At 37.0% G+C, this 13,056-nt stretch overlaps 2 protein-coding genes across 4 annotated transcripts in view; one reads left to right on the top strand and one right to left on the bottom strand.

The window, feature by feature from the left end:
* Positions 1-6,883, bottom strand: part of LOC126469746 (malonyl-CoA decarboxylase, mitochondrial-like) — a 91,882-nt gene extending 84,999 nt beyond the window's left edge. The window contains exons 1-2 of one of the 3 annotated variants that reach the window (XM_050096960.1): positions 6,765-6,883; positions 6,252-6,519 (exon numbers count right to left, since the gene is read on the bottom strand). In XM_050096960.1, the coding sequence (XP_049952917.1) occupies positions 6,252-6,500 (249 nt within the window). In that variant the 5' untranslated portion in view covers positions 6,501-6,519; positions 6,765-6,883. The other 2 variants (XM_050096959.1, XM_050096957.1) reach the window with 2 other exon arrangements.
* LOC126470687 (uncharacterized) lies at positions 6,643-7,859 on the top strand. Its single transcript, XM_050098688.1, has 3 exons — positions 6,643-6,649; positions 6,720-7,471; positions 7,767-7,859. The coding sequence occupies exons 1-3, from the start codon at positions 6,643-6,645 to the stop codon at positions 7,857-7,859; spliced, it is 852 nt and encodes a 283-aa protein (XP_049954645.1).
* The last annotated feature ends 5,197 nt before the right edge of the window (positions 7,860-13,056 follow it).

Below are 13,056 nucleotides of genomic sequence, written 5' to 3'. Positions count from 1 at the left end.
TCCAGTAATATTGTATCCATAATTTGTATTATTTAGCATGTTGGATAGTGGGTTCAGAGCAAGGCAGAACCAGAAAGGACTTAATGAGTCTCCTTGGTATATTCCACACTTAATCTGTATTGGCTGTGATGTGATATTATTTGAATTTGTTTGGATATTAAGTGTGGTTTTCCAGTTTTTCAGTACTATGTTTAGGAACTGTATCAGTTTAGGATCTACTTTGTATATTTCCGATATTTGTAGTAACCATGAGTGGGGGTACACTATCAAAAGCTTTTCGGTAACCAATGTATGCGTAGTGTAGTGACCTTTCTTTAGTTTTAGCTTGATATGTCGCCTCTGCATCTATTATCAGTTGCTCTTTACATCCTCGTGCTCTTTTGCAACAGCCTTTTTGTTCTTCATTTATAATTTTGTTCTGTGTTGTATGTGTCATTAATTTCTGTGTAATGACAAGTTAATATTTTGTATAGTGTTGGTAGGCATGTTATGGGGCGATATTTTGCTGGGTTTGCTGTGTCTGCTTGATCTTTAGGTTTCAGATAAGTTATTCCATGTGTAAGTGTATCAGGGAATGTGTATGGGTCTGTAATGTTACTGTTGAATAATTTAGTTAGATGTGAATGTGTTGAGGTGAACTTCTTTAGCCAGAAATTTGCTATTTTATCTTTTCCAGGGGCTTTCCAATTGTGCGTAGAAGTAACTGCTCGGGTGACTTCATGTTGCAAAATTATCACTTTGGGCATTTGTGGTATCATCTTGTATGTGTCTGTTTCTGCTTGTATCCACCGTGCATGCCTGTTATGTTGTACCGGGTTTGACCATATGTTGCTCCAGAAGTGTTCCATGTCTGTTATGTTTGGTGGGTTGTCTATTTTAACGTGTGTGTTATCTATTGTCTGGTAAAATCTCTTTTGGTTTGTGTTGAATGTTTGGATTTGTTTCCTTCTATTTTCACTTTTTTTGTATCTTCTAAGTCGTTTGGCCAATGCTTGTAATTTTTGCTTCTTTTCATCTATTTGCTCTATCGCTTCTTGTTGTGAGATTTTACCTAACCTTTTTGGTTTTTTGTCTGATATTTCATTTCTTATAAATTGTGTTAGCTGTCCGAAGTCTTTTCTCAGTTTTTCTATTCTGATCTGTAGCCTGTGTTGGCATGCTGGTTTTGCGGGTTTCTTCTGTGTGTTGGTTGGTTCTGATCTCTGCCTAGTGTGTATATTTAGTGTAGTGAGTGCTCCTATATAAACCAGTAGTTGAAACTCTTCCATAGTTGTATTTTCATTTATTTTGTTGTGTATGATTGTGTTGATAGTTGTTATTGTTGTTTCGACTCGTGGGTTATTTGGTGGTCTATGCAAGAATGGTCTAATGTCTGTATTTGTGTCTTTGTATTCTATATATGTCAGTTGAAATTTTTCTTCTATATCTAACATGTGTGTCACTTCGTGTTCTATTTGTGCTTGTTGTGGTGGCTGTCTTAAGATTTCGTTTTCCTCTGATTGTTTAAGTGATGCGTGTTGTTCTTTGTTTGTTTGCTCTGGGATTTTTGAGTCCATTACTGTATTTTCTTCTTCTTCTGATAGCACATTATTTTGTTCCAGTATTTGTTGTACTTGTTGTTTGATGTTTTCTAATTCTGACTGGGGTATCCTGTTATTTTTGATTATTACACAGATCTGATCAGCTAGTCGTTGTTCCGTTAAAAATTTTAATTCTGGGTGTCTGGTAATAAATTTTGTGTATACTTGTGATCTGTATCCAGTTGTGTTGGTTCTTAAGTTTGTTGCTTGGTAATAACAGAACATGAGGTGTTTGTTAACTTCATCTGACCATCTCATTCTCTGTCTTTGTTTTCCTTCTAGAGTGGTTGCAGGAAGCATATCCTGCAAAACACCTCTATTTGGATTTAAATCATTTTCCGTGTGGCTAGCAGTGTCGTTACCATTGTGGTTCAAGCGTCATCCTCGACCATGACAGCGATTGTCCGAGGCTTCATTAGTTCTGTCCTGAACCAACTAATCACACTAAAAGGGGGGGTTAAGCCTATTAGTGGTTTTACGACTGGCAGAACATACCGGAGGCCTATTCTTTTCCCGGGCCTCCACGGGATTTATTATTATTATTATTATTACTATTATAGAGAGTTTGTGAGAATTTGTTAATGAGTTACTTTGAAGTTGACAAATGTGAGTTATTAGATTCATTTCTGAGTTTGGAATTATTACTGCGGTATGTCGATTATCATTTCAATTTTACATTTTGTTTTTTGCTAGTATTCATGTGCCAGTGAAGTTCATGAGTAGGTTCCTGCATATTACAATGCAGGACAACATGTTGAGCACAATCAAGGCCTGCAGTTGTTCAGTTGACTAGCCATGTACATGAAGTGGTACATTCATGGACAAGGTATGAAACTGACTGAAGTTGCTGCATCTCACAGATGGGCCAATATATATGGCATTGTCGGTTGGACTATGTATGGTGTTGCATCCAGAGACACTCCCAGTTTGAAAAAGCTATACATTATATTTGAGAGATTGTGTTTATGATATACTGTTTTTGTTATCGCTAGACTGTTACATTTATGTGTCAGTTGACTTTTTATGATTTTATGCTGTTATTTCTTTATTGTGGAATGTATGTTCAATGCATAATTGTACTTTTTTTGTATATCGAAATAAGTGTCAGTGTTACTTTTTATGAATTTTTTGTTTGTGCATTAGTTGTTGGTAATTCTCTTGGATTTTTAGTGTTAGGATCATGGAGCTTGTTGACCTATTTGATGATGTTAGGTTTTCCACACACACACACACACACACACACACACACACACACACACACACACACACACACACACACACACACACACACACATATATTGCCAATGTAGGTGCACTATAGAGTGTGTGTGTGCGTGTGCGTGTGTGTGTGTGTGTGTGTGTGTGTGTGTGTGTGTTTTTCCTCTCGATAAGACAAAGCCGGTGAGTTGCCTCCTTTACTCCTAAACATATTACCGTCTCTCAAGTCTTCTGGCTTTTTTTAATGTAACTCTGTTTAGGATTTTTGTATTGGTATCGGTATATCAAATTGGGCTATACAGCTCAACTGACATTGTTGATACCAGCTTTTGTTAGTTTTCACAATTATACACTATGTGTATCAGTCGTGGCTTTCTCTTTCTTTATTTTTTTTTATTTTTTATTTTTCTTTTTTTTTTCTTTTGCATAGTGCAGTTTGATTTAGCTTTTTGTTTTGGTATTGATCTTTTGAGTTGGTGTCTATTGCTAGAACAATGTTTTCAATATCAGTTATATTTTCTTTGCTTTTGCTGTCCATCTTTTTTTTTCCGGAAACTATTGTTTTTATGTTGTCACTATGTTTTGTAATTTATACTATCAATGTGATTTTGTGATTGGTGTGTTAAACTTCAGTTTGTTTCCACTACAACCCCTACTTCCTGCAATACACCTGTTAGCTTTTACTAAAAATAATTTATGCAATTCTGAACTTGATGTTTACATTTTCATACCCTGTTAATGTTTAAGGTTACTGGTCGTCATCTCATGTTGTATCTTGGGGACTAGTATGACGTCACTGGTTTATCTGATAAGGTTCCAGTCTGTTCTGATGGCATGCATAAACAGCATACACATGTCATTAACAAACATACTAAATGAGTCTTTTAGTTCTGGTATTTTCCAGGGTGCCAAAACCATGCACGAGTTGCGCCCTTACTAAGGAAATGTAATGCAGTGAGTACAGAAAAGTACAGACCAGTTCCACTACTGTCAATGTTCCAAAAAGTAATTGAATAAATCTTTAAAGACAGACTAACAAGTTACATGAATAAATACAACTGTCTTAATAAAGTACAGTTTGGTTTCTAAAGTGGGAGAAATGCAATATTGGCCATCACAGAGATCGCTAAAATGGTATTTGAAGCTCTTGATATGGATGACTGTGTTACAGACATATTCTTAGATTTGTCCAACATTTTTTGCACTGCTGCCCATAAAATACTACTAAACAAACTAGAAGCACTAGGTGTAAGAATAATAGTAACTAAGTGATTCGAGTCTTACTTAGAAAATAGGATACAAAAGTAGACATAGTTCACATCTGCTGATGATAAATATTCAGTATGAAACAACTGTCAGACAAGAAACATACATACGCCTCCAAGTAATGTACTGAGTGTAATACTATTCTTAATATATAGTAATGGCATTCCAAACAGTATAATGCATGGGTACAAAGTTCTCTTTGATGATAACAACAACATCGGAGTCAACTCCTAACAGGGAAGAGAAATTAAAAACTCAAGGATGTTGACAGTTCGACATTCTGTAATAAACCAAGACTGAACATAAAGAAAGCAAACAACATGCTGTTCAACCCTACAGAGAAAACAAGTCTGTTGCATTACATATAGATGAAATATATGGAAGGAGAATTTGACAGTGCAGTATACATGTAAAGAATTAAGGAGGAGATTAGTGTTTAACATCCTGTTGGCAATGAGGTCATTAGCAACGGAGCAAAAGCACGGATTAAGGAAGGATGGTAAAGGAAAGTGGCTTTACCCTTTCGGAGGAACCATCCCAGCACTTGCCTTACATGATTTAGGGATATCATGGAAAACCTAAATCAGGATGGTTAGACATGGGTTTGAATCTCTGTCCTCTCAATTGCGAGTCCAGTGTGCTACCCACTGTTCTACCCTACTTGGTTGTAAAGAATGAATAATGTTAATATCTGTATGTATGTACTATAATCAGTTCAATATACTGTATGCATAATATGTTTTTGTATGCCTGCTCTGTAGTTAAACAACGTATACAAAATTTTAAGACCTACATATTAATCAAGAGGAAAATGTATGCAACGTTACTGCCACTTTCAGGTTTCGTATTGTAAGATGTAGGCTAAATATTTTATAATATGGAATTAAGCTGACTTGTCCTATATTGCAAGTATACATTTTGTATATAATGTAATCAAATGGGACCAAATAAAAATCAATCAATCCATGATAAACCTATCTGCAGATTACATAATTTAGTTTTAACATGTGGTTACTGGGCGTCAACTGACATATAATGAACACAAGCACATACTGGCAAAAAGAATGTCATCAGCATGTTATTCTCTTACAGTTCTAACATCAGTCTGTCTTAGCAAAGGGATTGATTTCTGTGGATCAAAAGGCACTAAATGTGGACACTGTTTTCAAACTGCTGTAAACAGCTACAATAATAATAATAATTGATAGTAGTAGTTGGGCTCACTGTAAAGAACCTTTTTTTTTTTTTAAAAAAAAATTAAAAACTGAGTGTCCTTACTGCACCAAGTGAGTACTACATCTAGTACCAATCTGTTGTGAATATCAGGGAAGACCCTGGTACATATTTCACTAATAGTTCTATACATAATCATGAAACAAGAGCCAGTTCAGATTTTACAAGTACCGATGAAAACAAGCAACAAAAAAACTCAATACTATATTTTTATCAGGGAATTAAACTGTACAATTAATTGCCCAATAAGATGAAAAAGAGTACTAAATTACATTTACTTAAAAAGGCAGTTCAAATGTAGGCCCCCTACTTCCTAAGTAATGCATACTACACAATTATAGATTCCTTAGAGGACTCTGTGAACGTGTTGAAAACCAAAGGGGACGACTACTCCACTATTGTCATATTGCAACAAAAGATCACAACGTAATGCCTTTACGAGAATTTATCTGGTGCAAATTGTGTGTGGTCAAAAGAACATTGTAGAACTGCTACCAATCGAATGAGATGGAGCAGCTGTTAATAAACTAACTCACATTTGGAGGGGGGGGGGGGGGGGGAGTATGTTCTGCGGCTATACTGAGTTAAGTTGTGGTTTTTCTATATCACTTCAGCCAAATGCCTGGTAATACCTTTAGAAAGGCCACAGGCGACCACCTAGTCTATCCTCGTAAAATACAGTAATATATTCCATGTGTATGTAATTTGAGTTATTAATTTTCATTGTGTTTATTTATTTTGTCATCCTTTGATCACTGTTTTGAGAGATAATGGATACGTCAGTATAAATTTACAATCCCACCTACACTGCAAATTACAATTTATATGATGACAATTCCTTTATGTTACATTAACACACACAGGTGTATTCTCCACTACTGCACTATGAACATTAAAATTATAATGGTGATGAGAGCAAAAAAACAGTAGACGCATTAGAAAAACTTTATTTACCTCAATAATCCAGCTACTGATATTGGTGTTACGCAAAGTTAAAATTTCATTAAGCAACACTTTCACACGATATTCGTCCTCTTCTGTGCTCGGTAGTTTCGATAAACCTTCTGTAATAGAAAAAAATGAATCCGGGTCGTCACTGTCTTCGATATTTCTACGTTTCGTATCATCCGTTGCCCCACTCGTGATTTTCATAGCCCGCAGAGCACTATATTTCACGGTATTTCCATCTTCACCATCCGCCATTCGATTTAATCTGTTCTCTCTGTGGAAATACCGAAAATGTGGTCTGAAACAGGCACCAGTTATTTCGTACTCAAGTTTAGGTGCACGTATTTCAAATAGTAACATAACCTTTCTGCTTAAAATAAGTTTCTTTGCGCAATTCATGTCACGTATCCTAAGCGGAAAACTCTGATACTTTTATATGAGGATCTGATAATACACACAAGTTTGAATGTACAGTAAAGTATCACTACATAATTGAGGTGGAGGTGGAATGGAACTTACAATATCAGATTATACAAGATAAGTGCTTAATAATCTACGCTTCGAGCCAGGAGTCACATGGCTTTGTTTGTAAACAAACGAAACTGTCACGGAAAGAAACAATACATTTCTTTGCAGTTATTTTAAAAGTAATTGTTTCTGACAATGCTGTCATGCACCAAGCTATCTTTTTGCACCAATACAAAAGCAGGAACACTTACGGTGGTCGTATTTGCGAGATGAGGTTTAGGGGAGTATTGATTTTCTTTGTGGGCAGTGTAGTATGTTACCTGCGCATCTCCGAACTTGACAAGTTTGACCGTATGATGAAGAAAGTGTTGAAGTTTGTTAAAGGCAAAAAAGATGAAAGAAAAGATTACGCACCTTCTAATATCGGCTTCAGTACCGGTGACCAATACGCCAAACTACCGGTTTCCAGACCCACAGAAGAAGCGTCAACAACAATAGAGCATGCATGCGGATATAGTGTAGATATAAACGGAAAGGACAAAAGCCTTACAAAATTGCATAAGGTAACATGGCAAGGAAACCTGGAGAAAGTCAAAGCAGCAGTTAAAAAAACAGACATTGACATCCGTGACCGTTCGAACAGAACAGCATTGCATTTGGCTGCAGCAAGAGGTCATGCAAATGTTGTGTACTTTCTCGTAAATAACAAAGCAAACGTTAACATTCGAGACAGTGATGGAAAAGTTCCTTTGTTGAAGGTATGAAGCGCGATTTTAAAACTAAATACACCTTTTACTTTTTTTGTGATTAGCATTTTGGAAGTAACATTGTTTTACCATAGAATGACAACTGTGTACATGTACCAAACACAAAAAACGTTGCATAGTACAGAACCTCTAATGCATGAGTTAAAACTGTAATGTTTCAACAGTTCTAAATGTATTGATAATCTTATGTGTAATCTATACTACACCATATAAATTTCTTTCGGCACATTCTGCATGTTATTGAATATTTTGCTGCACTCTTAATGTTCCCTCTATTTGTTACCAGTTACTCAGTCAGATGATGCATACATATGACAGAGTAGAACTACAAATGATACCAAACAGGATAGTGCAGAAACAAAATGCTGTGCGGTTATAGATAAATTTTCACTACAATTCAAATTGTAACTAACATAACATGAGTTAGGTTTTCTGTAGTTTCTCTCACTCACCTATGATCTAATTAGGATGCTCACCAGGGAAAGTCCAGAAAAAGCTGCTTATGTACAACACTGATTACATGTTCCTCATGCAGATAAATCCCTTGTACATGAACAGAGCTACACCAGAGTAATTAACTGTTTGACAGTAGAGAAAGAAATGCATTGTACATCAGTTTGAATGTGTGTTTCAGCTGTGAGTGTGATGCAGTTCTGACTGTACAGTTAGCAACATTCACTGTCTGCAACAGAATATCTATACTCTCTATGTAATTTTAAAATGTATGCCGAAATCTAAAAATCAAATAACCTGTGCTTTATTAAGAGTCTTCCATTATATGGAGGTATAAATTCATTTCCGGTAAAATCATTATCTGGACCTCCTGTGTATTGCAAGCAGTTGCCTCAACCAAATGTGCCATCCAGGCATATCAACAGGACTGATGCACACTACAGCATCACAGGTGTTCCCCTTCTGTTACTTTTGAACTATAATGACAGCTTATTGCTGAGAACTAGCAGTCATCACTCAGTTAATACTAGGCAGAAATCCAATCTGCATTTAGATCCCACTTCTTTGACTCTTGTGCAGTATTATGCTGCACCCATTTTCAGTAAGCTACCGCAAGAATTTAGAAAATCTTAGCAACAATCCTCACAGTTTCTAAACTGAAGAATTTCCTCATGCTCATAACTTTTATTGTGCTGGGGAGTTCCCGGAAAAATTAAGTAAAGTTCTGTTTTATGTTGTTGATTATGTTTCTCTATACACAGCAACTTGTACTCTGCATAGCATTCATGTAAATTTTATTTCATCAAAACTCCAGGTTGGAATATCAACAAGTATGAAAAAGATAGATTACACACACAAATACCCGAGGCAGGATTCGAACCTGCGACCGTAGCGGTCAAGCGGTTCCAGACTGAAGTGCCTAGAACCGCACGGTAACAATACAATACTACTTCAGATGTTACAAATTACTGTACACTTGAAACTCTTTGAGGAGATGCTTCACAAGCTGTCATTGCATCTGCATCCAATAATAGACTTGTTTCTACACAGAGTTACAAATTTTTTTCAAAACCTGGGATCATCTCGTAATGCTTGACAAGACTACAATTTCTGACTCCAGTTCTTCAGTCATATAAACAGTGTTGTTGTACACTTAACTTTTGAGCTGTAGCCAACATAATAATCTAGAATTAAGGTCATGTGTCTTGGTGGCTAAAATGCAGGGCCTGCTGGACCTTCCCATCTTGGATGATATTGGTGTATTAACAGTTATGAAAAGGATAGATTGCCACTCACTGTAAAGATTAAATGTTGAATTGCAAACAGGCACAATGAAAAGACTGCTGCACACTGAGCTTTTCACTAAAGCCTTCTTCTGTGAATGTGTGTGTGTTGCTTTCTTTTCTGAAGTAGTAGTTATAGTCATTTGTAAAGTTTACACGGTCATTTTACCTTCTTATTTAAGGGCTTCATACATAAATGGTTTAATATACATGAAAGTGCATAATATAAAGAAACACACAAAAGTCTTGTAACTGAGAATATAGGTCTCTTAACCAGTCCACAGATTGTCATGGAATCAGTTCATTGAGTCGGCCAGGAAATACTCTTTAGTAAGGTGCTCCATAGTTTACACAGCAATGCCACAGTCACACACTGGGGCATCTTTGAACCCCCATACATAAAAACATCTACCACGCCTTCCATGCTCTGTACAGAATCAATTCGGAGCTATCCATAATTTTCCAGGAAGACAAGAAATTGCTGGAGGAAACTTCTGCCAGACTTATTTCCATTCTTGGCACACATCATATACAAGGTCTTGCTGCATTGTCCAGAGTGGTTTCTGGATTTAAGTCTGCTGGCAGGTATATTTTTTTAGGTGATTATCCAGAAGTGACTTTCGATGAGTAGTACACTTTTGAAACACTCTTCAACTGCTGCTTTTTATCTAATTGATGGTGGTGCAATATTACATAACACAGGCAGGTGTGAAAGTGATGTTGACTTAGTGGTGCAACTAATTATTCTCATTTCTTTCTTTAGTTTGACACCAGTGTTGTGCGCATGTGCACTGGTTTTCTGTACTCAAGCTCACTAGTTTGCTGTTGAGTAAACCAATGTCAATGTAGCAATACAAACAGTATCTTTTTTTGCACCCCATGCTGACCCAGATAGTTTTCTAATAATATCAACTCTGCTCTTCACTTTTTTTGTTGTGTATTCTATGTGGTCCTTAAAAGGAAGTGTCCAGTCCAAAGTGACCCCCAAATATTTTGGTTGTGGTTTATGTTCCAGAGAAACATTTTTGAAGACCACATTTAATTAGTGATTCACCTCATGGTTATTAAGATGATAAGCACTTACCTGTAGTTTAGATGGATTGGGCTTCAATCTGTGGTGCTTGAAGTAATCACCGATTACGTGTTAATCTGTATCCTAAGCTCCTTTACAGTCTTCAGTGTTTCCTGCTTGATAAGGTAGTGCTAGATCATCAGTAAACTGAAACTTTTTAGCTTTAGTGTTTGGCATATCGACAGTATAAAGATTAAAAAGGATTGGTGACAGCACCAAGTTCTGCAGTAGCTCACAATTCAGCCTTCACCATCTACTATCTTTTGCTCCAATGAGTGCTTGGAATCACCTGTTATTAAGTATGCTATCCATTAGATTAATTAGTATTTTGCATTATATGATTTCAGCAAATTTAAGTAGCAGCCCATGGCACCGTATGATATCAAATTTGGCTGTAAGATCAACAAATGCTACTGCAGTCTTTATTTTATATTGGTAATCTGCTTCAGTAAACGATATTAATATCAATACATAATTACAAAAACTGTGATTCTTTTGAAAACTGGCTTGTTGGAGTGGAGCTTCTTTGTCGGTTAGTGATTGAATTCATTTTAGTAGTTTATAAACTACACTAAGCAGTGATGCAGGTCTGTAAAGTGATTCGTAAACTACACTAATGGTTCAAATGGCTCTGAGCACTATGGGACTTAAAACTACACTAAGCAGTGATGTACGCCTGTAATGTGATTCTTCATTGCCATCTTTTCTACGTTCTTGGCACCTATTACGTTTTCAGCCCTAAAGTTTGTTGTCAGGTTTCTGGTAATCAGAATCATGTTCTGTAGTTGTAGCAACCATTACTTAGTGCTCGGGCCCACATTATTCAGGAACTGTGGATACATTTCATCAAAATCAGGTGCTTTGTTTATATGCACACTTGCCAAATCTTTCTCCAGCTCATCAGTTGTGAACTCATGCAAGAGCTCTGTATGGGGAGCTGGCTGAGAGTGTTAACTGTGGCCTCATAAGTCTAGGGCTATTCTTGTCCATAGCTGCTTTAGCATTCTGCAGTGAGTGTGCTATGACTTTGTTTGAGCTGATGTTTTGTTCGCATCACACTTGCTGAGAATCTGCACCCAGTGCAGATGGATGACTCAAGTGGGTGAAAGTGAGACTCTCTGCGGCTTCTTGCCATTTTCTTTTTCGGTAGTCATTTGAACCTTGAAGTAGTTCATCTGTTGCTTCATTTGAATGTGTAAGTTGATATTCTTTGTATAGCTCATCACACTAATCAGACCATCCTGGGATATGTGTTCCCTGTATCCTCTGAATATTGATCTCTTGGCTACCTCTTTGAGAGATGTTGTAAACCTATCATAGTTCTTCATTTGCACGGGAATGAATTCAATAATCTCATCAAGTTTATCAATGAATTGTTGCCAGGTCACTTTTTTGACATTCCAGTGAGCTTTACCAGTTGATCTTGCAAGCTATATCTGGATGCCGTGATCAGAATGAGGTTGTCTGTGTGGAAAAGAGTCTAATATATTCCTTTTTGCCAGTTCATTTCCATTAGCATTTTGTAGTGATAAAGCATAGGTCTGGTGTTGTGTTCTTCAGCCATCTGCCTAATTGGAATGTTCCTTTAAAACAGATACAGATTACTCAAGGACAACCAATATTCTAAGATGTTGCCATTTATATCATTATCCTAATATCCTTAATCGTGGTTGTCATTATTAAAATTTCCAACATAGATGGCTGGGTCTGTGAAAATTCTCAGCAGAGTTGTTGACCACAACACTACTGGAGGTTTTTAGATGTTGATGATAGTAGTTCAGCCATGTCCATCTTAACATAAATTGCTATTCCATACACATAGTGTTCATTGTGAATATCCTAGTATTTTTCCTCTACTTTGGAGATCTCTGCCATATCCTGTGAGTATTTCTCGAAGAGTAATTAGGATCGCATTGTTCTCACAACACTAATGCGAAAGATATTTACATTTGCTTTTAGAAATTCCTTCAACATTCTGGTCACGGATCTTCAAGGTTTTATATATCATCAAATCTTTGGGATCTTGAGAGAGGCCATTTGAATTTCATTTTCTAGTAGCCATGTTTGCTGTATTACAGTACCACTTGGAATGATTAGCCAGTGATTAACTGTTATCCAGAGAACTCTTGAATGTGAATATGATGTTTAGCACACTCTTCGGGGGACGCTCCTTCCTAATAGAAATACTACAGCTGGAGTCACGAATGATGGCGGGCGAGTTTAGGGTTGCTTTGTTGTTTTGTGCATCCACGCCACGCATTCTCCGACAGCCAGTGACCTTTCAGGAGTATTCTGAGTGCTCTGCTGTGAATATCGTAGCCAACGCAAGCATTAAACGTGACCGTAGCAAGTTTTTACAGTTGTTGCAAGTAATCACTGCTGATGTTCGTTGTAAGGTACAAATTCTACATAAGTAAGCAAAGGGAACGATACACGCTTTCTTCAAGTGCGTAGCATGTGAATGCATGTACCGTAACTGTTGCCGGCAAAAATGCGAACCCCATCCATGCCTTGACCTGCGCGAACTTGCAACAGTTGTCGGAATGGAATAGGGCTGCAAATGCTTCTGCTCGCTGGCTCTCCTCGTGTAACTCGGGGATAACGTCCTACCCTTTCTACCGCCAGACACGTGCGCTTAACGCCTGTTAAAGTGCATAAATAAAATATTCACGACGCTGCTGATCGACAAGTACAAATGCTAACCAGGGTACAGTCTAGGAGGCTGATGTTAAATGACGAATCGAATGCGTGTGTTGAGTTAATTAAAA

This window comes from Schistocerca serialis, chromosome 3, assembly GCF_023864345.2.
Source record: "Schistocerca serialis cubense isolate TAMUIC-IGC-003099 chromosome 3, iqSchSeri2.2, whole genome shotgun sequence".
In the NCBI taxonomy this organism is placed as follows: Eukaryota; Metazoa; Arthropoda; class Insecta; order Orthoptera; family Acrididae; genus Schistocerca; species Schistocerca serialis.
This window is presented reverse-complemented; position numbering and strand designations above follow the sequence as displayed.

Bases quoted from the DNA above. Each gene is read 5' to 3' on its own strand.
- LOC126470687 (XM_050098688.1), top strand. The intron at 7,472-7,766 runs GTATGAAGCGCG...ATTTGTTACCAG, and splicing joins GAAAAGTTCCTTTGTTGAAG to TTACTCAGTCAGATGATGCA.